Genomic DNA, 24,100 nt, shown 5'->3' on the forward strand with positions numbered 1-24,100 from the left:
TGGGGGTGGGAAGACCTAGATCAGAAATTTGTGGCAGTTCAGCATCTAACAGGGCCTGAATGAAACTGTCGTGGTTTTACCCCAGCTGGCAGCTGAGTACCACGCAGCAGCTCGTTCACTCCCCCCCATCGGGATGGGGGAGAGAATTGGAAGAGTTAAAGTGAGAAAACTCGTGGGTTGAGATAAAGACAGTTTAATAGGTAAAGCAAAAGCCACGTGCACAAGCAAAGCAAAGCAAGGAATTCATTCACCACTTCCCATGGGCAGGCAGGTGTTCAGCCATCTCCAGGAAAGCAGGGCTCCGTCACGCGTAACGGTTACTTGGGAAGACAAACGCCATTGCTCCGAACGCCGCCGCCCCCCCTCTCTCTTCCCCCAAGCTCCTTATAAACTGAGCATGACGTCATATAGTATGGAATACCCCTTTGGTCAGTTTGGGTCACCTGTCCTGTCTGTGTCTCCTCCCAACTTCTTGTCCACCCCCAGCCATCCCGCTGGCAGGGCAGTGCAAGAAGCAGAAAAGGCCTTGGCCCCGTGTAAACACTGCTCAACAATAAGTCCATAGAACAAAAACATCTCTATATTATCAATGCTGTGTCCAGCACAAATCCAAAACGTATCCCCACACTAGCTACTATGAAGAAAAATCAATCCTCTCAGCTGAAACCAGGACATTATCCACCCCTTATTCCATACTATTTACGTCATGCTCAGGTCCCACACAATTCAATACATCCTCATTAAGCACCACCACCCTTCTCATCCCTTGATATAATATGCTGATATCATTCCCTTAGTCTGTGGACCACCCTTTTAAAATGTCCATAAATGTCTGCAAAATGTCCATTGGGTTCACTTGGTCCACAACCTTGGGCTCCATCCACCATGGTGGTCACTCAGGACAGGAGAGGTGGTTGACGTGGAGTTACTGCGCACCAAAACCAGCTCAGGTCAGGCCCACTGCTGCACTTGCGCTGCCTCCAGTAAGGCTTGTTCTCCATTGGTTCAGGTGATTTCTGCTACAGTAATTCCTGTAACATGCAACTCAAATCATGGGTTACAACAATTTAAAGGTATTTCCATTACAATCTCCACCCCTGGTCCCTTCGAGTCAGACCATCAAGTTTACCATTGCAATGAACACCTCCCCTTGCCCCTGCTCCGGCTTGAACTTATCCTCAGACTGCAGTCCCTTAGGGGTCTACCTGCTCCAAGCGGAGCCTTATCCATGAGCCACAGTTTCTCCAGGGGTACACCTGCTGTGGCATAGACTTATCCACAGCCACAGTCGCTTCGAGGTGCACCTGTTCCAACGTGGCCTTCTCCATGAGCCACAATGCCTTCATAGATACACTTGCTCCAGCGTGGCCTTGCCCACAGTCACAGTCGCTTCAGTCCTCTCAGAAATAAACCTGCCCTATCATGGGCTCGTCCATGGCCACACACTTTGAAATGTTCCAGCATGACCCATGCACAGCCACTGATGCTCCAAGGTGTACCTGCTGTAGCATGGACTTATCCTTGCCACAGATGCTCCGAGGTGTACCTTCTCCAGCATGGACTTATCCTTGACTCACAGTCCTTCCAGAGGTATACCTGCTGCGGCACAGACGCAACCACGGCCCCAGACACTTCGAGATATACCTGCTGCAGTATGGATGCAACCACGGCCCCAGACACTTCGAGATATACCTGCTGCGGCACAGACGCAACCACGGCCCCAGACACTTCGAGATATACCTGCTGCGGCACAGATGCAACCACAGCCACAGACGCTTTGGGGTGTCCTGCTCCGACGTGGAATCATCCACAAGTCACAGTCCCTTCGACTCGAGTGCACACAGGAGTTCCAGCCTGTCCAGGACAGCAGCACAAAAACAGCAGCGATGCCCTGGCCACTTGCCAGCCCAGGCGCATCGCCATTGCTGTTATCAAAATGTTCCCAGGCACAGCACAGTAAAATGATAAGAAGTACAGCAGTACAGCGAGCAGCGAAAGCACAAAGCAGCCACTAACGAGCACTAGACTCTAATAGATAGTAAGGCAAGCAAGCCCCATGGCAAGCACAGGAGCCTGACAATTAATAGCTAAACAGCTAATACTAAATAGCTAATAGCAGCTATAAATTCAATCTAGCACATTCTGATCAAATCTGTCATTATCTCGAACCCTTCGAGCCCCACGTTGGGCGCCAAAAAGACTGTCGTGGTTTTACCCCAGCTGGCAGCTGAGTACCACGCAGCAGCTCGTTCACTCCCCCCCATCGGGATGGGGGAGAGAATTGGAAGAGTTAAAGTGAGAAAACTCGTGGGTTGAGATAAAGACAGTTTAATAGGTAAAGCAAAAGCCACGTGCACAAGCAAAGCAAAGCAAGGAATTCATTCACCACTTCCCATGGGCAGGCAGGTGTTCAGCCATCTCCAGGAAAGCAGGGCTCCGTCACGCGTAACGGTTACTTGGGAAGACAAACGCCATTGCTCCGAACGCCGCCGCCCCCCCTCTCTCTTCCCCCAAGCTCCTTATAAACTGAGCATGACGTCATATAGTATGGAATACCCCTTTGGTCAGTTTGGGTCACCTGTCCTGTCTGTGTCTCCTCCCAACTTCTTGTCCACCCCCAGCCATCCCGCTGGCAGGGCAGTGCAAGAAGCAGAAAAGGCCTTGGCCCCGTGTAAACACTGCTCAACAATAAGTCCATAGAACAAAAACATCTCTATATTATCAATGCTGTGTCCAGCACAAATCCAAAACGTATCCCCACACTAGCTACTATGAAGAAAAATCAATCCTCTCAGCTGAAACCAGGACAGAAACCCAGGCTTCTAAGCCAACAGTGATGTCAGGGAAGCATGACACCCTAGTTGCCTCTGAGTCTTGTCTCTCAGATGCATCTCTGACTACTTACTTTCACATTTTCCACATTTTTTGCACGTTCTTTTCATTAATTGTGCCCTTTTTTCACCACATCATAGGAGGCAGCTTCAACATCTTCACTTTCTCCTCACCTCTGCCAGACCCTGCAGGCACCCAGATTCGGGAGCAAGTAGAGACAGAGTTTTGTAACCTACAGTGTTTGTAGGTGCAATAACAGCCCAAGAGCTTAGCACAGCCAGGGAGGGGGGTTTTGGGTTTGCCTCTGTCTCTTCATACCTCAGAGATGTTTTGGAGTTAGGATCTAAGTCATGTGGCTTATAAATGCCCCCTCCAAAACAAACTGATGGAGCATGCTCGTACTTAAGCCACAGTGAGTCTCCTGTGCTGCTGGATTGGGTGGGCAGGGTGCAGATGGGTGCGTAAGGTGAAGATATGGGTATGCTGGCTCCGAAACAGTGGAGGTTTCCCCAGCAGCGGGCTGTGCTCCCCCCTCAGAGCATGTCCCTGCCACTTCTGGCAGCAGGAGCAGTGCAGAGGGCTCAGACCATTCATCTCAGTGCTCAGGTTTGAAGCTGGCGGGATGGTTCCCTTTATGTACCAAGGCAGCCAACTTCTCCGGACCTCCTAGAGCTTTGGGGATGATTTCCATTTTTAAAGAAAATGGGCAGAGAGCCTGGCTCCGCTCCCTGCTATGTCGATATTGAGCTGGCCCGCCACCAGCCTGGGAGAAGCAAGTGCCTGTGGAGATTTTGGCACTTGCGCTCTTTACAATTAAGCTATCGTGCAGTGCGGGCGCAGCGCTGAGCTGCTGGCAGGTTGGTTAGTTGCTGACTCAATGCCAAAGTGTTTAGCAGATCTGAAAACCACATGGTGTGAGCCACTGTAACACTGCTGGGAGATGTGAGCTCTGCTCATCAGCAATGTCTCATTAGCGATACGGACGGTGGTTACAGAGAGCTACGAGGTTATGCTGCATCTGCTCATCTTTGTCCCTCCTAGGCCCAGGAGGTCAATGGAGTTGTAGAAGGAAACCAAAATTGATCCTGGCTCCTGGATCAAGCAGACTGGGAGGGGAGAGGGCATCAAATGAAGTTGCTTTGAACCTGGAAGCTGACTTCATTTAACTAGCGACGTCCTTAACTGCATCACTGCTAATATTTTAGGCATTACAGCTGAATGTCACATCAGGTGCATTCTTTGCCATCATTTCCTTCAAGAAAAGAAGATTGAAAGCTTTTATTGTGCAAATAGGTATATATTCAGAATAATATTCTTTTCATGGTTAAACTAATTAGTAATCTGGTTATTGTCTTATTTTTCTTTGGGATTTCTAGTTTAAAAAAAAAAAAAAATGTTCTTTAGTTTGACCAATAGGATTATCTGAGGGCTCTACAAAGAGGTTCCCAGTCCTGTGGTGATTAATGAAATCTCTGACGTGTATTTTAGAACTATGATGAATCTTTAATACAACAAATTAATAAGGTGGGAAGAGCTTTTAAGGAAGACAAAGGCAATTCCTCTTTCCATCTCAGTCTGCCAGCTCTGAGGAATGTAAACAACTCCTGGTCTCTGCTGGACCGTTCCAGAGTGTTAGAGGTCTCTCAGTCTTGTAAAGGACCAGTTTATTCTAGTAACTGCTGCGGCTTTTTTTTTTTTTTTTTTTTTTAGCCTGTACTCTGACATCTCTTTCTGTTTCCTCTGCGTAGGATACGAAAGCTGGAGGGAGCTGGCTAAGGCTCTGGCAGACACAAATGTCCCGGGTGGGGACCCAAGCCTTCAGTTTTATTATCCACAGAAGCTGGGACACCAGGTGAGGAGGCTCGGCATGTCTTCTGAGCATTTAAAAGGGCAGACCTTCCTGTCTGATGCTGGCCCCAAGAGATAGCTCTCTCTTCTCGCAGGAAAGTGAGCATGCCACAGGGCAAAGTCTGAGCTGACTCACAGCAATGTGAATGTACAATGACTCCACTGTAGTCATTTAAGTTATTTTAGATGTGCTAAGCCGCAGCGGTGGGCTGAAACTGGCTAGGTATGTGGCACAGGAAGGTAGCACTGAGCAAGATGGAAGCAGCTGGGGAAAAAAAAAAAGGGAGAATGACCTAAGTTTTAACTCTGTAGTAGAAAATGGTTATAAAGTGCTGGGCTGGTGTCCTTTCCCCTCAGTAGCTTAAAATGGAAATTTGGTGTCAAAAAACCCAGGGAACATTTTCACCCCACTATCGCCATGATAGCTGGCCTGTCCTTTGGAAAGGGAGCTTGGGAACTTGCTTTTTTTTTCACATGCCCTTGTGACCAGATTTGAGCCCTCTTGTGCAGGTGTCAGTGCCAGGTCATTTATCAGGTTATTTTGACTTTCCTCTACTTGTATTTCAGAACCAAGAGCTGGAAAGAGGTGGCAGGAATAAATCGAATTATGCAGCTGTGGACAACCGTGTCCCATGGATGCCAGAGGTGGGTGTCTTTCTCCATCGTTTTGCATGACAGAGCTGTAGCTAGAGACCTGTGCAGCGAGAATGGAAGGCAGGGACCTCTGCCTGGAAATTCATTTGCTTCACTAGAAGTCCATTCCCTATCACCTCCTCCTGGCTTAATGACACTTACAGACCTGAGTAATCATCTGGAAAGACAGGACTATCCAGATTCCTGATAATTTGGTGTCTCCACCAGCCGTCAAGACACCAAGCACCCACCCACAATTCCCTGAGAGCAGGCAGCCCGCTACCTTCCATTCAGGGCTGGGAGTGTGTAGGGCCAAGCATTCAACAAGCAAATACGCAACTGTGGCACGCAAAAGTATCAGGCTCTGCTCTTGCTCTGGTATTTGTTTGCTGTCCAACCCCTGTGTGTCATACTAGAGATTTCTCCACTTCACTGACACTTCTGATGAACAGAGACCTTCTCTGGTGACCCTTGAAGACTGGGGTAAACATTCCCTTTGTTTCCTTCATGCCTCATTTACTCTTTCCTCCCGTGTTCCCTTATCTCACCATTCCTCTTCAGATAAGGGAGCAATGCAGCCTGCTGATAATGAGGGACACCAGCCAGGGGGCATTTAGCTAATGGAGTCAGCTCACTAAATTCCTCAAGGTGATTAGAGACCTGCACAAATTAGAGGGGCCTCTGTGGCTCCCCTGGGGAGGAAGCAGGCTGCTCTCCCTGTGCTCGGGGCACGAAATGAGGGAAAGTGCCTCCCTCCAGCCATCGAACTGAGCATTTTAGGTCCCTGCAGCATGAGCTAAACCTTTCCTGGGAGCAGCCAGCACCAGTCACCCTCCAGTGCCCAGAACCAGACCAGACCATTGATCTGTTCTGCTGCATTGGCTCTGGTGAGTGCACGTCCCAGCTGGAGCCTGGGGGCTCCTCCGGCCGTGGGGCCTTGCAGGCAGCTTGCTGGCAGGGCTGCCTCCCGGATGAGCAGCTGCTGGTGATGAACCAGTGGGATGTCAGGGCCAGGACTGCTGCTGTGCACAGAGATGACACGGAGCATTTACTGCTCCCCTCTCCCACAGCACCGGGCAATACGGGCTCTGCGTGGTATCCCCCAGCTTCTCTGAGGCTTTGCCCAATGTCTCTGATTCCCTCCCTGGTGATTTCTCAAAAGCGTGTTAGTCTTGAAACCTGCAGGCTGTGGTGTGCAATGAGCCTTTACTGGGTTAGAAATGCAGCTGGTGGGGTACGTGCTGTGGCTTGGGTGAAGGTATGTGTTTAGCACAGGGCCGATCTGCAAAGCCCTCTGTGTTGCTGGTGGGATGACTTCACGCCCTTGCATGCCATCACGCTGGGCAGGGCACCCACCAGCCTGAAAACCTGCCGCCCCAGTGTGGTGCTGCCAAGGGGGGAGTGAGCGGAGAGGTGTTCTGGCCAAGGGGAAGGGGTAGGACTTGAGGTGTGCTGTGCAGGATGGCCCCATGCCTGGAAAGGTGCTGTGTGCCTCCAGCCTTGTTCTGCACTGCTCCCTGTTGGGGAGGAAAGCTCTGCCAGGTAGCAGGTCAGACCAGCTGTGTGGGGAGTATGAGGGTGCCCGAGTCCCCAGCCATGTCCTGTGTCGGGTGTTGTGCAGCAGATGTGCCATGAGAAGACTTTGAGTCCCGGGACGTACAGATAACAGACTAGGGAGCTGGTTTGGGTGGCCTTGCCCCACTCACTCACACACCCTGCTGTTCTCCCCCATCAGCCCTGCTTTCTACTGCTGCTCCTGTGAAGCACCCGCCTCCTTCACCAGGTTTTTCTTTGTCTCTATAAGGCAAAATTTCCTGCCCTTGCTGCCCTGTACACAGAGGGTCAGCAGAGCCACCCTGACTGCAAGCACAGGCCAGCAGTCACCAGCTACAGGAGATTGAGAGGTATCCACAGGCACAGCTCTGTATAGAGCTGCTTGCTGTCCTCTAAACCAGCAGCTGAAATTTATCCTGACCTGGGGATTAAGTTTTTCTGTAACTGCCCAAATTAATTACCCAGGGTCTATGATCCCATTGTGCCCTCCCCACAGCATCTCTAAGAACTTAATTGCAGCCTGATTCCTGGGGTGAGGGGTGGCAGGTTGCCTCCCACAGGTCGGGGAGCTGGGCTTTGTTTGAATAGAGAGGTATATTCCTCACAAACATAAATAATTAACATGGTTGCAGGGTGAGCTGGCAGCCAGCATGGCCAAAAAGGGGCAGGTTTCAATTTTCCTCTTTCAGTTTCAGATCAAATTGGCAGTTTAAGTCTTCAGCCTTGGATAATATTGTGGGAAAGTGTGTGTGTGTAGGAAACCTCTAATGAAGTTATACCCCGTGTATGGGGGAAAGCAGGGTTCAGCCTCACCCCTGGGTTCCTCAGGGTGCCCGTGCATGTGTTCCCTACCCTCACTGTCCCTTCCAGGCACCAGAGCAAAGTCTTCCAGCTCCTAGCAACACCCACTGCCTCCTCAGGCTGGAGAGATGTGGGGTGTTTTGTTTCATTAATTCGGAAAGGTGCCTGGCTATCATGAGGGTAAACCTGTGCTGTGGGACCATGAGCGTCACCATTTGGCACTGCTGTAGGTGTGGGGGAAGGATTTTCAGAAATGGGCCTGGTTAGCCTGATTGTTCTCATTTACCTCTGCAAAAGCCTCTGTTCAGCTCTGAGCGGAGAAAGGTCTGGGCAGCACTGGGGGGGCATTTAAAATGTGCGCCTACCCCTTCATGTCTGCGCAGACTCAGGACTTCGTTCTGAGGAAGGAGGTGTGAGGGATGTCCAGGGGCATGGCCCCTTGCAGGCAGTGCCTGTATAGATGCATAGGTGCTGCATGAAACCAGGGTGGTGTTGTGCTAGGGCGTCCTCCTGCTACCAAACCTGCCCTAAGAGGAAGCATCTGTTCCTTAGAGGACTAAAAGACAAAGCTATTGCTGCTCGCTCTGTCCCTGCCCACGTCCCTTGCTTGCTCGCTCGTGCCTGTCAGGGCTCATGGGACAGGGGGGCTTTGTTGCTAACTTGTCTTGATGGATTCCCACAAGTGCCCGGCACCGCGGAGCTTGCAGCGAAGCCCAGCTGCTGGCTGCTGAATGTCACCCAGTCAGGGGAGCTGGGCCAGGCAGGAGGAGGGGCCGCGGCTGCCCTGCGGAGACAGAAGAGTCTTATGAACTCAGGAGTTTCCAGTTGGCAGCACAATGTCGCCTTTCTTCCCTGGCTCAGGCCCTCTCTGTGCCCCGTTTATCATTCCTGGCTCTGCGCATTCCCTGGGCTGCACGCAGCTACGCAGCTGATTTGCCTCCATGATGCCACAGCCACCTGGGATTAAATTAGGAAAGACGGTTCTTCTCCGCCCTGAACCAGTTACATACAGTGCAGCAGGTCATATCTCCGCTGCTGCAATCCTCCCAGCTTTGCTGCTTGCCTCAGCCTCTGCTGCTGCTTTGCCTTCCTTCCCTGGGGCTCCTTGCTCTCCGGGAGCCGCTGGGCACGTGGTGCCACATGATAGCATTTGGGCTAGGAAGAGAGGTCTGTGCTTTCTGTGTGCCTGATCCTCCTTTACGGTCTGTTTTCCTAGGAAGGGCTGATAATCTAAAATTGCTCACTAGAAGGAAGCGGAAATACCAAAGTCTCTTAACACAAAGCCAGGGCTGCAGGCAGACATTAATTCAGCACGATCAGCGGGAAGGGTCAGCACTGGGGCTCGGAGCCCAGCCACACTCCCGAAGCTGCGGAGAAGCAAGGGCATGTCCCAGCTCTTGCCCCCCTGCACTTGTTAAGGTTCAGCTCTCCCTTCCCCCAGGCAGCGCAGTTGCTTTGTGCCCGTGGTGTCGTGCACAGGAGGGTATCAGCCTGCCTAGACCTCCTCGGGAAGAACAGCTCTTGTGCGTGTGCTGACGGTGCCCTTGGTGCACGACCTGTGCCCGTTTTGGATCCGACGTGGGTGCTTGCAATGCTACTATTTCAGCAGGGTGGAGATAAGCAACTGGGAGGTGGGGTTGGGACAGGGAGGAAGCTGAGGGCCCGGAGGAGCCCTCTAAAAGGGAAGGTGCAGACCATGTAATACCAGCTCCTATTGAAAGCCCAGACTCTTGGCTTCTATTCCTGGTTCTGGTCAAATCAATCTATCCAAAATTTTCAAAGCAGATGTTTTTAAAGGGAGAAGGGAAACTTAACTTGTCGCTTACCAGGTCCTAAATTTCCAGCCCTTTGAAAACCAGGGCCAGGTAGTTCCAAGATGGGAAGTCAAACTCAGTAGCCATGTTTTAGAAATTCCATTGACATTTCTCAGGAGCTGTGTGCATGAATTGGGAATGACGGTGCCGTTTATCTGTTGCTGCACTCTGCAAAAGCCCCAAGCAGGAGATTTTTACTGCATGTTGCAGAGGAGACCCAAATAGCAAACGGAGGAATTTGTCAGCTGCCTGAATTGGGCAGCCATGAGTTAAGTTGGAGGGGCAGAGGTGATAGGGTTTCAAAACAGCTGCTGCACTGATGACTCCTGGGGGCCTAAAATTAAAGCCTAGCTCAGTTTTCAGTCCCAGAGCAGTGCTCTGAGCAGCCAGCACTTATCTGTCAATAATGTTCTTCTTTTCCCTTTCAGAGGAAGCAGAGAGTAAGTTAGGCTGCTGTAGCTCAGGAGAAAATCTGTTGCTTTAGAAAAGACTCTGAAACTGCATGCAATAAATGCTTATTATTTACCAGTTAATTATTTCTAATAACTGCGAATGCAGGAAAGCGAAGCGATCTCTTTAGTTCCTGCCAGAATCTCCTCTCAGATGGCTTTGTAAAGACTTTGGAGACAGGGTGTCAGGCTAGAAATCTCAGGGACCATCTCTTACAGCACCGATGGAGCGCATAGTACAGTGGTGTCTGCCTTATTTTTTTAGTACACTGCCCTCTCCCTAATACTGCCAAACTCTGCAGTGAAGTATTGTATTAGAGTGAGAGTGGTCCAAGTTTCTTCTGCAAACATTTGAGCAAGTCTAGCCGCTCTTCTGGGACTTACCTCACAAAGATCTGTTTTGGCGTTTGGGCTACCCCTTGCCAAAGCCAGCCCAGCTCCATTGCAGTCCCAAGCCTTGGGAGCATCCCCACGGTCTGTCTTTGCCAGGAGGGGACTGCAGCACCAGCCTCTCCACAGTGTGGGAGTGTTGTGCTATGTTTGATAGAGATCTGAGCCTGCTATCTGCAGTGTGCAAACCATTTTTTAAGAAGAAAAACCAGCATTGCTCGTGGCTAGCAGCAACCTGACTGGCAGAAGACACAGTTTCTGGCAGTGACTCGCTGTGGGAGCCTAGCCTGTTCACCTCACTTCGTGTTCCACAAGAAACAGCAATTGTTGTTTTTTGATTTGGCTGAGAAAAATAGTGTAAGACCCTTGGGTGTGAACCTGGATTTGGCCACGGGGCATGGGACTGCCCAGCAATTTTGTACAGTTCAGTGTTTGTCATGTTTGCAGTGATTTATTTGTATCACAAGTCCCTGCGGAGTCCCAGGTTTCTCTTGGCTGCATCCATCACCCCGAGCCCTCTGTGTAGTTCCTCTCTGATTTTGTGCATCATCACTCTGGGGAATTACATCCACTTTGTCTCGCTGCTTTTTCTCTTGCCTGATGGGCAGAATCCAGTCTGAGGGATGTCAGCAGAGGAGGAAAGAAGAGGAGATAATAGTGGGGGACAGCATGGGCTTGCAGACATCAGTCAAGCCCTGGCAGTGCGGACACCAGTGAGAGAGGGCTGACGAGAGACCACTCAAGAACAGCAGTGGTTGTGAATGTGTTTTGCCTGGCACACAGACATGGTTTTCACGTGCATGACTAAAGTGCACAGCTCGCGAGGAGCACTGCTGCATAAGCTGGTGCCAGGCCAAGTCAGCTCCGTGTCCTTCCTTCAAGCCACGGTTTATTGCAAAACGAAACCCCAACCCGGTATCCTGGGAAAAATAACTCCATGAAGCAGTTTCTCTGCCAGGAGTGCACAGAGGGGTTGGGTCCTCTGCCACTGTGCTGCTTCAACCCTGCTAGAGACTCCCCAGCCAAAACTAAGAATTTGCTGCCATCTGTAGACATTTGGGTGCTGTTCAGGCGGTTTCCCCAGCCCTGCTCACACAGCCCTTATATAGGCAAGACAGCCACGGCAAAACCTCCCCGGTCCCAAGGCAACCTATTCCTTTCTTCAGCATTTCCCCATCTAAGGTAGCTTCTACAGTCTCCAGCTTATTTATTCTCCGCTGTTATATGTCGATCCTCCGAGGAGCGTTTCAGCATCCAGCTCCACTGGTTGCAGGCAGAGAGCTCGGACTTTGGTGGGGGGCAGCCAGCTCCTCCCTTCTGAATGGCTTGAGGAGCGTATCGCTGAAATTCCACAGTGGCCAGCAAGCTTTTCCCAGCAAAGCTGTGCTCCAGGTTGGGCACCCACAGCCTCTCCTGGTGGGGCCGGCTGGGTAGTGGGGACAGCCACCTGTAACCACGCTGCATACCCTCCTACGCTGTCCCGGAGGGGACCCCCACTCCCCCCAGCGTTTCTGTGTCTCTGCGGGCATGCAGAGGCCACACTGCCCAATGACTCAGCTGCGCTGCTGCTCCCCAGCCTGCAGAGCCTCTGTCTGCCCATTCTCACCATCCTCCATGAGCTTCACCTTGCAGATGTGTTTTGAGAAGGGCATCTACCATCTCCCCTCCGTAGGGTGTCCCCTTTTCCTCAGGTCAGGAAAACAGCCCTGAAATGGTGAGGAAGCCCAAAATGCCTTCCTGAAGGACTTAAGTCTCTATGTTCTCTTTGCTGGATTGTGGGGGGCTGCTGCCACGTGTGCATGTCCCACACCATGGCCTCAGAGCACAGCCCTCTGGGTAAACATCTCCTCAATGGAACAAAATGGAGTGAACCCCGGGCACTTAACTGAGCTGTCCCAGGCATTATCACAGTTCCCTGGTGCTGTTCAGAGTGTCACCTGGCCCAACCCCAAACCCTCAGCTGATGAGACACAGAGGTCTGGACCCAAGTCTCCCGGAGACCAGCCCCTCGCAGCAGCGGCATCTTACTTTGCTCTCACAAGCTGTCCAGTGCCGGGGTCCATGGTCAAGGTTGGCAGGACAGGGAGGGATGCAGGGGAGGGACGCGGATATTCATGGTGTTTCGCTTCTACTCCCAGTTCCAGGGCCAGGCCAATCTGCACGTGTTCGAGGACTGGTGCGGCAGCTCCACTGAGCAGCTCAGGAAAAACTTGCACTTTCCCCTCTTCCCCCACGTGAGTAAGACCTTGACACCCTCTGTCCCATGCTTCCCAGCTCTGCTTCCCAGCTGGATGACCACTGCTCCCTGTGCATTCCGTCCCCATCCCTCTCCATCATCTCCTCTGTCCTCCTGCTCCTGCTCTGTTATTTTTATCTTCTTCCACTTCAGACACGAACTACACTGAAGAAGCTGGCAGTGTCCCCAAAATGGACCAACTACGGTCTCCGGATATTTGGCTACCTGCATCCTTTCACTGATGGTGAGGGCTCTGAGGATACTGTGCCACTGCTCGCATCTCTTCTCCCCTGCTGCTCCCTCCCCTCCTGGTGCTGAACCACTGGTGCCCTCACCCCAGCAGGGCCAACATGAGATCCCTCACATGGGTGGCCCAGCTGGCTGCGTGTGACTGGCCGTGGCCTTGGCATGAGTGAAACACATCTGTCTCCCCTGTAAGGTGGAAAGGAAAAGCGCAGAAGAAAGCAAATGGGAAGTGCTGGATTCAAAACAGTGCTGTTGTGAATGCACAGCGCCGTGGAGTGTACGTGGGCACAAGCACTCCCTGAGCTTTTCTTGCCTCCCTCCCTCACATGCACAGGACTGTACATGACATCATTTACGTTCCTGCTGCTCCCCACGTGCATGAATACCATCTGACAGCAGCTGACAGCTGTATTCACCAGCTGCATGCTTCTGCCTGGAGCAGCCTGCTAGCACTCACTCACGTCTCCTGGTCCCCTGGCTCTTGACTGCCATCCCTGTAACCCCAGCCAGAACAGCAAGGCTCAAGCACCTCTGTCTCCTTTCCTGCCTCCACGTGCACGTTCCTCCATCTAAATGCAGCTTCTCACACAAAAAATTTGCTCTGGAAACAAAAGGGGAGGCAGGGAAGCTTTGCATGGACTTCTTAGCTTTTCAGGGTAGATGTTAGGTGAAGCCAATGCCGGAGGGATAGTGAACCAGTTGCATTTGTAATGTTTTGTTTTCAATCGGAGCAGAGTTAGAGAATTCAGAGAGGTTCAAAGGTGGGGGAGGGTAATATCAAAAGGGATGGTATGGTTTCACCAGAAAAAAGGGTGAAGACAGCATTTTAGAGGAGCAGAATCCATTCTGTGCACAAGCCCTGACCCCAGAGCCCTACTTACTCCTTCCATCTCTCGACAGGTGAGTTTCAGTTTGCCATTGCTGCGGATGACAATGCTGAATTCTGGCTGAGTCCAGATGAAAAGACCTCTGGTCTCCAGCTGCTGGCCAGTGTAGGCAAGGTACAGTGCATGCTGCATGGCTCCATCAAGGCTTTAATGTTTCTGTGGGGATGGAGACATTCCTGTCTTACATACATCCCTGGACTAGCCAAGTTTCTTCTCCTGCCCAACTACAGACACCATTGCCACCACCACAGAAGCCAGACAGGTGCTACACAACATACCTTAAGCCAGTTACATATTGGCACTGGTGTTGAGAGCCCCAGGCTCATAATTTAGGGACTTAAATCTGTCTACAGGTTGTGGATCTCACAGACAACTTACTAGGAGGAGTAGCTCAATTTTCTCTCTCCATTGCTCCAGTACAGTAACTGGGAAGAAACTCATTTTAACTAGAGTATTTTCTGTCTCTTCACAGACAGGGAAGGAGTGGACTGCACCAGGGGAGTTTGGGAAATTTCAGAGTCAACAGTCAAAGATGGTGAGGTGAGTGAGCAGAGCCCCTCACTCCTAGCCACCTCTGCACATGGCCAGGAAATCACAAGGACAAGGAAAAAGAACCCAGGCTTGTTCTGAAGGATTTAGCGATATAGAGACAGGGATTACTCTGGGGTATCACCAAAGCTGAAGTGACACATCCACACCTGTGCCAGTTGCTTTGCTGATTTACTGCAGGAATCCAACACTGAATTTTTCTTCCCTTGAGGAAGCAGCCACCAGCAAATCCAGACTCCTCTATATGAACTGTATCCCAAGCTTCCTGCCTTGGAACTGGCCGGGTTTCCCAGAGGCCAAAACCCAGCAGGCAAGACTGAAAGGGAGTTATTCAGAATTAACTGAGAAGGGTCTGGAGCATTCCAGGTGCACAAGGGAAGCTACCTATCTCGCTGTCAGCATCTGGATTTTCTTGGCAGTCCTAACCCTGCTCACCCTGAGAATTAGGTTGTTTTGTGGGTGCGGTTGCTCTCCACTCATTGTCTGCTGACAAGCTAAGAAATGTTCCTTAATGCTCTTGGTGACAGACACGTTGTTCTTCACAGGTTGTCAGCTGCAGGCAGGTACTATTTTGAGGTGCTGCACAAGCAGGATGACAGAGGAACAGACCATGTGGAAGTAGCAGTGAGTCTGTGCAAATGGCCATGCGGTATATGCATTCCCGCAGAGCTCAGGAATGATTTCCCTCCTTTCCTAGGCCCCAGCTCCTCTTTGCATGAGATGCATCTAATCCCTTCCAGAGCCCTTACCTACTTCTATGTGGGATAGTCCTGGCCACATGTCAGGACGCTTTGCTTGCTTGGGATAGTTCTGCTCTCTCTGGTCTCTGTTGCAGCTCTTTGTCCTTTCCTGCTTTGGATGTGTCCTGGGGGATCTCAGCTCATTCCCAGTCTTTTGCTGCTAGGTAAATTCGGTCATAGTAAGGAGAAGGAGGAAGCTGCGAGACCATCTGGTGAAAAAACATCTTGTGCCTTTTCTTGTAGTTCAGGCTTGCTTTACTCCATAAGCATCGTTTTAATGTGTTTCTCTGTTCCAGTGGAGACTGAATGACCCAGAAGCGAAGTTCAAAGTCATTGACTCCCAATACCTCTCCCTTTTTGCTAGTAAGTATCTTCACCACAGATTTCCCTGAGTACCTCCCCATTCTTCCTAAACGTATCATTGGTGTTTCACCATGAATCATAGTCTAGCCAGGCAAACACCATGTGTACAGATCATTACAAGAAAGAAGTGGAGACAGGTCAGGAGAGAGACCTCTGGATGAGAGTGTGACTCATTATTAAATACAGGAGAATTGGAAGTAGGATTGGAACATTATTTGAGGGAAATCTATAGTCAGTGAGGAAGGATAGAGAAAACAGTCTGCAAGGGTGAGGGAAACTGTTCCAGGTGTGAGAGTAACATGGGATGGAGGTTGCCCACCCATTGTGCAGAGAGCTAGGGGGAACGTAGGTCCCATGTCATGGGAGCCATTTCAGGTGTGCTGGCAGCTGGACCAGGGGGAAGCGGCTGCTGTAGCACTTCCAGGAGATTTCACTCTGGGTGCTGGACACAATGGAATACACTAGTGATATTGGGGGATGCTGCTTTCTTCTATGTCAGCCTCAAGTGTCTTCAAGTTGCTGCTGGGTTGCAGCAAGCACATCAGCCCGGTCCCTTCTGTTTTGTGAATCCTTCTTAGCACATCAAGTGATGCCTTTATCAGTTAAGGAGCTCCTTAGTCCTGTTTACCTTTAATTAGCTTTGTCAGCATCGCTTTCCTCTGCCAGCATTCCCCCTTTCTGTATCTACCACTCTTGCCTTCCAACATCTCTGGGCTTTTTTCCATGCCAACACTTTTGACCACGGAAGACTCCCTGATGTAATTGAGACATGTTTGCTGTGTCTTGGATTGCAACCTGCTGCTGTATTTTCTGAAACTGGCCATTTGGCCAAGACTAGGCTTTCACTTAGGTTTTCTGTCCCCATCCTTTTTCCTTCTGCTTTTTTCTTCTTAATATTTCCCTGTTATAGGGAAGACTCACAACCCAGAAGATCCCTTTGTGGTTGGGCACAGTGCTGCAGTCTTATCTTTAACTGGCACCTTCTGCCCATACAGTGTTTCCTTCTTTCATATGAACCTTTGGCTGTATCGTTATCCCATTCCTTCTGGGTTCCCATGTTGTTCAATACCCAAAAGTTACTGACACGAACCCCAGTGCTCTTGGCAGCATGTTGTCTTTCCCTCCTGGGTATTGATTCAGTTCCCCTTACCTCAGAGTAAAACCCTGGAGACATGAAATCCTCTGAAAGCAATACCCAAGAGAAAACTTAACCAATACCCAGTCTTCAGTTTAAGCTTCCCATTGCTCCTGGCTTGCTGTGGGTCTCCATTCCCCTGCTGGAGCACCATCTTCCTTGGCTGCTGAAGGCCTTGCCCCAGGGTCCTGCTCCTTTTCCAGCACAGGAGAAAGCTCTGCTCCTCAGGTTTCTCCTCCCATTCATCTTTTCTGTCTCCTTTTAAAAGAAATTTAATGCTAATAATTCAGAAGTGTCCAGTAATTCCTGCCAGCGCGGGGCTTCTTCAGCACACTACTGCTGGTGTATCCGAGGCAAGAGGTCATTTTCCTCCGTTACTCATCACTCTGTGTGTTTGCTTTCAGTGATAGCCATGTTCTTACCCCACAGCTTCTGTATTTCCAGCTTTCTGAGTCAAAGCCTTTCCTTCCCATGGTGTCTTTGCAGTGAAGCTCCTGATCAGCACCATTTAGGCATGGTGCTGATGCCAGAGACAGCGTTAGTGCCGTGCATGCAATGCCATTTAGAAAGGGCTGACACTGGGGAAGGACGCTCTTTGAGACAAGGGACAGATCAGCCCTTCCTCCTGCTTCCGTTCTCTCTCTGGTTTCTAGACGAGACGCTTTTAAAGATGGATGAGGTTGGGCATATCCCGCAGACATTGGCCAGTCACACGAGCCGTCCTGCTGACAGCGCAGGCAGCAAGGCACACCCGGCTGACATGTTGAAGCCTGACCCCCGGGACACTCTTTACAAAGGTAAGACTTGCAAAGCAGTTGAGGAGGTAGCTGCAGCCTGTCACAGCACGTGCAGTAGCACAGCTGAGAAAGATTGTCCTCCTATGCCATGGTTATCAAAGGCCACACTTTTTTTCTCATTGGTGCAGAAGGGGCGGCGGGGGGGGGGGGGGGCAGCACACAATATCAGTCGCTGTAGGAGACAAAGCACAGACTAAACCCAGCTCCTCTTTCTTGATGTCCAGCTCACACGATGTCCCTGGGCCTAATATTTTAGTGTAAGTGCCATAGAACAATGTAAAGAGATGAGCTGTGCAAGGTAGGTTGTTTTATGTATCTGTTAGTATTTCACATAGATAAATAGAAACAAGGCACAGAAGTAAGCAAGCTGATGCATTGGTTGCAGCAGGATTCATCCAGCAATGCTTGGCTACGTGTTTCTTCTTCTCAGTGCCTCTGCTCAGCAAGTCTCGTGTACGCCGAGCCTTGCCAGACTGCTCCTACAAGCCCAGCTACCTGGTGAATGGATTTCCTCTGCAGCGCTACCAGGGACTCCAATTTGTAAGTTTTATTCTTTGAGTGAGTACTTGTCCAGGAGAACACAAGGAGGAAGGCAGGAGATCCCATTAATCACGGGGCCTCTCCACCAATCTGAAGCTCCTGGGCAAATTTGACCATCTACTGTTCAGGTCTGAGCATCTCAGTACATGCCAAAGGGCAACACCAAGAGAAGGGAGATGGGTGCTACGCACTGCTCACAGCTCTCACTGGGGTACAAGTGTGTGCGTGTCTTACAGAGCCCCTCAAACCTCAAGCCAAAGTGCTGAGCTTGCCTTCACACCGAGCCTCATAATAGCCAAGGATTTTATTCTCCGTGGCGTGAACTGTAGTCTGCATGGATTAAGGCCCCTGACAGACTTAAAACAGGTCTTGAGGAGGAGCTCACCTTTGTGGGACATGCAACATAGCAGGGATTAATCCCCTTCAGAGCAGAGCAGCCTCTCAGATCTGCCAGGATCAGGTCACCAGCATGGTTTGCCCTTCCTGGATGCCAGTGCAAGCCTACACTCCCCAAGGGACTCACATCCTGGGTGGTCCCAGCTCCCTCAGCCTTGCCCGGGGGTCTCTCCACAGGCTTTCTGGGCTCCTGTGATCCCCTGCATCTCTTCAGGAGGACTTGCCCACCTCTCTCCCAGCCGGTTCTTTCTCTGTTATAGGACATAAACAGTTACGGAGGTGGACAGACAGATGCTGAGAGAGAGATAAAAAGGCACACCCCTGCACACATCCCAGCAGGCTTCCTGCTGTTTTCTGTTCTCACAGCCTGCTACATGGTGCCTTGGAGAGGCAAATATTGAGCAACCCCTGCTCCCTCTCAAAAGGGGTGGTCACCTCATAACTGTGTCTGGGTCACCTTGTGACTGATATCTGGCATTTATTGAGGGGTTTACTTTATTTTCCTCCCTTCTTCCCAGGTTCACTTATCCTTTGTTTACCCAAATGATTACAGCCGCCTGAGCCACATGGAGAAAGATAACAAATGCTTCTATCAGGAAAACCCTTATTACTTGGAAAGGTAGGATGCTGCAAATGTGAGTTTACTAGCAGGGAGGGAGGAGGTGGTTTGCAGGCTGGAATTGGGGTGGAATTGCATACTCACTTCTGTAGAACTCTCTTAATTCTTAAAGATCCCCTAAGACTTGCAAAACATTTAAGCCTTTATAGTTTCTTTCAATAACTTATGCTCCCTCTAAAAGAAAATATGTTCAGGTCTCAAGGGGAAACTGCTGCTGCTTTTCTTGCTCTATTAACCCACTAGCTGGGTCAGAGCACGTTTGTTCCACTACATCAGGGAGTGTATTTCTAGCAAACTTTGCCTGCCAGCAGCTGGAGCCTCCTGATGGCTGTCGCCACGATAGCCAAACCACACTCATCACCAGGCATCTCTCTGGGGGAAGAAATGCATGTCGTTAATCTTCACTGAAGTCCAGCTCCCAGTGGTGGCCCTGCAAGGGAACCGCCACTCGCATGCTCCCCCCCTGCAACAGGCAGACACCTTGCGTGAGGACTCTCCTCTGTTCAGGAGAACTTTTTTGTAGCATAAGGAGAGTCACTTTTCCGGTGAGATAACTGATGGTGACCTCCCTGTGCTCAGGATCTTCTTCCTCCCTACAGGACTATTTCGAGGGCTGAAACAACAGATCATATTGTAGGTTTGGGAGGGAACTCGTGGGACTGGAGTTCATAGTGAACGATGGAGAAGGTGGCTGCCATGGGCTGGAATGTGCCATGCAGGTTTATTGCTTTGACGATTCATTTGTATTGTGACAGGATTTGGGAACTGGGGGCCCATTTTGCTTTGCATCAAGGATGGGAAACAATCTTGGAGATCCCTCCCAAAAGCTTGAAGCACAGGCATGTGAGGACAGCATACAGACAGTGGTGGTATGAGAGGAAAGAGGGAGGGAGATCATTGCAATTACCTACCTGAGCCACTTTTGCAGCATGATGACTTGCATTTGTGAGCACTACATCATAAGTGAGCTTTAAGGAGCAGTTTAAGGGAGTCTGAAGAATTGTTTCAGAGTACTTAAATTGGGATTTCCTCCTATGCTTATGGGAAATGCCTGAGAGACTGGGATGATAAGTGAGGAAAATTGACGTCCTTGACAGTGCGGAGTAAGATCTGATTGCTCAAAGATATGAAAGATGGTGATGATGATAGGAAAGGAGGATCTAGAGATGCTGGGTAGATGTAATCAGAGTAATGGACCATCACCTCTGAAGCAGCGGCTATAATTATTTGGAGGGAGCAACGTAACTTTCACTAAACTTGTGTTTTTCCTTTTGCTCTGCAGATTTGGATTCTACAAGTACATGAAAGTGGACCGGCCGGAGAAGAGCCTGGACTCTGGAGAAAAGACAGAGCAGCCAGGTAGGGACCCTAACATCGGAGCCTGGAGAATCCTTTTATCTGTCATTTTTGTTTGTGATCTTCCAGCATCACCTGAGAGAAGCTGTTGACTTTCCATGCCAAGGAAGTCACAGCCCTTCCCTGCCAGAGAGCTGTGGCTGGGAGGAGATTTTTTGCTGCCACTTTCATTTCTCTTAAAGGCAGGTTGGGAGATCACCAGACAGTGGGCTGTAGTGAACAACATGACAACTAACTGTCAGGCCTGCAGCATAGCTGAGGTGCAATTCCAGCAGAAACGTGGGCAGAAGCAACAGAACCAAAGGTGTGCAGCATGGCAGCCTATGCTCACACCTGCCCTGCAAAGCTGTGGCCAGATCGACAGCTAAAGGCAAAGCCAGACCCCTCCACAGCCTTCCGCAATGCTGGCTGATAGGTGTTGAGGAGGTTGGTACCAGCAAGAGCACAGCTCCCATGTGTGAGAGCATCCCTGTCCCTCTGAGCAGGAGAGACAATGCTGAGATGAGGCAAGAAGTAGCTGCCCCCGGTGGGGTGGGTGCCTGGGTCAGGACAGGGAAGACAGCAGGGCGATGCCAGAGGTGTAACTGTGATTACTCCTGCAGGCTCCCAGGAGAGGAACCTGGATGACCTGCAGTACATGGAGCAGGATGTGGAGAGTACCAGCCCCCACAAGCGCCCTGGCACGGGGAGGGCAGAGCCGGCAGGCAACGCTCCCAGCAGCATGGTGGGCAACGATAATGTTCACGAGGACTATTCCCTCCGGGAACGTCGTCGGCTTCTCTCAGTGATGGGTGGTGACATAGAAGAGGGGCTACAGAGGAGAGGGACAAAGAGGTCTGGTGTCAAATCAGCGACGCTGGCCTCTGCCAACCAAAGCTTCAGCCAGGCTGGCCTAGAGAGGGACCCAGTAATGAAAAGACCCCGTTTAAAAGCTGGCATCAAAGACAACTCCAAGAGCCCTCCGCAGCACGCCAGGGCCATCCAGGGGAGAGCGCTCGTCAAAAAGGTGAACCCTCCTTCTAGGACCGTATCTCGAAGGGAGCAGCCTCTCAGCGGCCCCAGGGACTCAGGGGTCCTGATTCCCAAAGGGATGAGAGCTCGAGGAGACCTCAGTGCCGCTAAGGACGGACTGCAGCCAGCGGACACCGTGCCAGCTGGGAAAGCTGTCCCAGTCTCTGGCAAAGCCGGCAGACGCGCTGTGGGTGCTGCCAGCTCCAGCCAGCAGCCCAGGCTGCCGCAGTGGCTGAACCAAGTGGAGTCCTACATTGCTGAGCACAAGGCTGCCAACGGTGGGGACATGGGTGAGGGAGAGGCACAGGTGGCATCTCCTGTGAAGGGCAAATCTGGACCTGTGGCAGCAGAAGAGGAAGAGGAAGAGGTGGATGGGGACCCTGAGGAGGAAGGTGAGGAGGATTTTGATTATGTACCAGTGTTTGACCAGGCGGTGAACTGGGAACAGACCTTCAGCACAAGCAACCTGGACTTCCATATGCTGCGCACAGACTGGATCGACCTGAAATGCAACACGTCAGGAAACTTGCTGCTAAGAGAAAGGGAGGCCCTGGAAGTCACACGTGTCTTCCTGAAGAAGCTCAACCAGAGGAGTAAAGGGTAAGGCACAGTGTAAAAACCAAGGGCCAATGTCCCGGAGCTGGTGTACCACACTGCACAGGGAATACCTGTCGTGTGAGGAGCTAGTGGAAATCAGAGGATAAACTAGATGTGGGAAATAAGACTTAGGCAAGGAATCTATGTAAAAACTTAGGCTCCAGATATCTCTTTTGACTGAGAAATGGGAATTACTGGACACCAGACCGTGTCTGGGGGTTGAATATTGCCCTCCAACAGCTGGTGGCTGTAAATGTGAAAGATTGGAGGTTTCCATCCAACTGGCATCACTGGCCTTTTGCTGGCTTCCTCCTTGTGCAGTGCAGGTATGGAGAGCACACAGGAACATTTTACCAGCTGGAGATTAAGAAACCCTGCTGATACAAAGTAGGACTGGAGTTCCTTGTGCTTGTGGTTTGATGTCTGCCACACCTCAGCTTGTGAATCACTTAGGATATAGAACCAGAAGGGACCTGTCAGATAACGTGGGTCAGTACACTGACCTCAGACACAACAAAGTAACCTATGCTGTTATCTGAATATGTGCACCTCCATCTTAAAACTAGCTAGATCTCTAGATCCTAGTACCAATTTGGGAAGATGTTTCAGCTCCTCACTTCTTTGATGACCCACTGGAGATCAGCTTTTGCTGGTCCTCTGTTTTTACATGGTCTTGATATGGTTCTTTTTCTTCTCAAGACTTACCATCTTGATTGCCTTTCTGGCAAACAGATGTACCTCTTCTGACCCTCTATAAGCTAAACAATCCAACTCCTGACCCTTCTGATGAGTTGACCTCTAGTTCCATAATTTTCCTATCTGCCCTTCTCCATGCTGGTTTCAGTTTTGGTTAATTTTCCTGTACATAAATGACCAGTATCCTAGATGTTTTATAGAATGGGTGTTACTGGTTCCCAGTCCCTGCTGGAAGTAGGTCTCATGCTACATCTTAACATCTCTTGTTTTTTCAGGGCCACATCAGTCACAGTCACAGTGTAGCTGATGAGTACATGCCAGCTTTTCTGAGCATTTTTAACTGATGAGTATCCATTTTACAGCAGAAACTCTTGTTATGATCTGAAAGGACACAACTTGGCATTTCATCCTGTTTTGACCATTCTGAACCTACAGCTCACCCCAGTTTTTACTGTATGATTGCTCAGTCCTACTCCATGTTATTGGCTGATAAGCTGTCATCAGCCAATTTCACTAGCCCAAACATATTCCTTGTGCCAAGATCATTGTAGGAGGTGTTGAATACACACACTATTACCAGCCCTACAATCATCCAGACACATTTGTTATTTTCTGTGTCACCTTTATTTCATTTCCCTTGCCAACTATTTTCTCTTGGCTGGAATCCCAGATCTAATCCCACATGCTTGTGGATTTAGGAAACAGGTGCTAAACCTTCCCATGGGACTTTGGAAGTGGTGCAGCAAAGCGGGGGGAAGCTGGGGACAAAAAGGTTTGTGCTAGCCAGGAGGAAAGAGCCTGGCAGAGCTGAATGGGCTGGAGGTGGGAGAGGGGCTGATGTACGGGAGCCATGCCTACCCCAGCTGTCTCTCCCGCAGGCGTTTCCAGCTGCAGCGTGTCACGAACGTGGAGAAACGCCAGGACCGTATGCGGGGCAGCCGCTACCTGCTGGAGCTGGAGCTGCTGGAGCAGGGAGAGCGGCTCGTCCGCTTCTCCGAGTACGTCTTTGCGCGGGGCTGGCAGGGCGTTGGCAGCGATGAGGAGGAGGAGAGGAAGATGAGGAACCTGGCGTGGGGTCGCCGGCGGCACCTGATGGCTGTGGCAAACGAGCCAGAGCTGTGCTGGCCCCAGGGCTTTTCCTGGAACCACCGTGCCATGGTTCACTTTGTGGTGCCAGGTAAGGGGGACCTGCTTCCCCATGACGTTGCTCATCCCTGCAACGTTAGCAGGATTTGAGAGGAGGCAAGAAGCCTTGCCTGTTGAGAAGCCACACCATCTTTGAAATCCATTTTGCTTTGATTCTCTCCCTCTTGCAATACAACCAGTAAAAAACCAGGCACGTTGGGTGCTGCAGTTCATCTCCGACATGGAAGAGCTGTTCCGAGTCACTAAGGATCCGTACTTCAACATCATCATCACAGACTACAGCAGCGATGACATGGATGTAGAGAAGGCTCTGAAAAGGTCTACCTTGCACCGGTGAGAGTACTGCTTGGTCACAAAAAACTGTTCACGTACATATGCCTGCAAACACAGCACGTCTGCCAATCTCTGTGTATTGACCAGCCACAGCCTCCTGCAGCTGGAAACCCAAAGATAACATCCATCCAG

The 24,100-nt window shown here is 50.7% G+C and overlaps 1 protein-coding gene across 1 annotated transcript in view; it reads left to right on the forward strand.

Moving 5' to 3' along the window:
* The window catches only part of B4GALNT3 (beta-1,4-N-acetyl-galactosaminyltransferase 3), a 72,269-nt gene that overhangs the window by 44,669 nt on the left and 3,500 nt on the right, over positions 1-24,100 (forward strand). The window contains exons 2-16 of the mRNA XM_075756576.1: positions 4,581-4,684; positions 5,248-5,325; positions 12,460-12,555; positions 12,711-12,801; positions 13,704-13,804; positions 14,163-14,230; positions 14,785-14,863; positions 15,276-15,342; positions 17,131-17,274; positions 17,705-17,814; positions 18,729-18,829; positions 20,112-20,188; positions 20,788-21,796; positions 23,368-23,666; positions 23,815-23,968. Coding sequence (XP_075612691.1) covers positions 4,581-4,684; positions 5,248-5,325; positions 12,460-12,555; positions 12,711-12,801; positions 13,704-13,804; positions 14,163-14,230; positions 14,785-14,863; positions 15,276-15,342; positions 17,131-17,274; positions 17,705-17,814; positions 18,729-18,829; positions 20,112-20,188; positions 20,788-21,796; positions 23,368-23,666; positions 23,815-23,968 — 2,578 coding nt within the window. The remainder of the gene's footprint in view (positions 1-4,580; positions 4,685-5,247; positions 5,326-12,459; positions 12,556-12,710; positions 12,802-13,703; positions 13,805-14,162; positions 14,231-14,784; positions 14,864-15,275; positions 15,343-17,130; positions 17,275-17,704; positions 17,815-18,728; positions 18,830-20,111; positions 20,189-20,787; positions 21,797-23,367; positions 23,667-23,814; positions 23,969-24,100) is intronic.

Source organism: Balearica regulorum, chromosome 1 (assembly GCF_011004875.1).
Source record: "Balearica regulorum gibbericeps isolate bBalReg1 chromosome 1, bBalReg1.pri, whole genome shotgun sequence".
Classification (NCBI taxonomy): Eukaryota; Metazoa; Chordata; class Aves; order Gruiformes; family Gruidae; genus Balearica; species Balearica regulorum.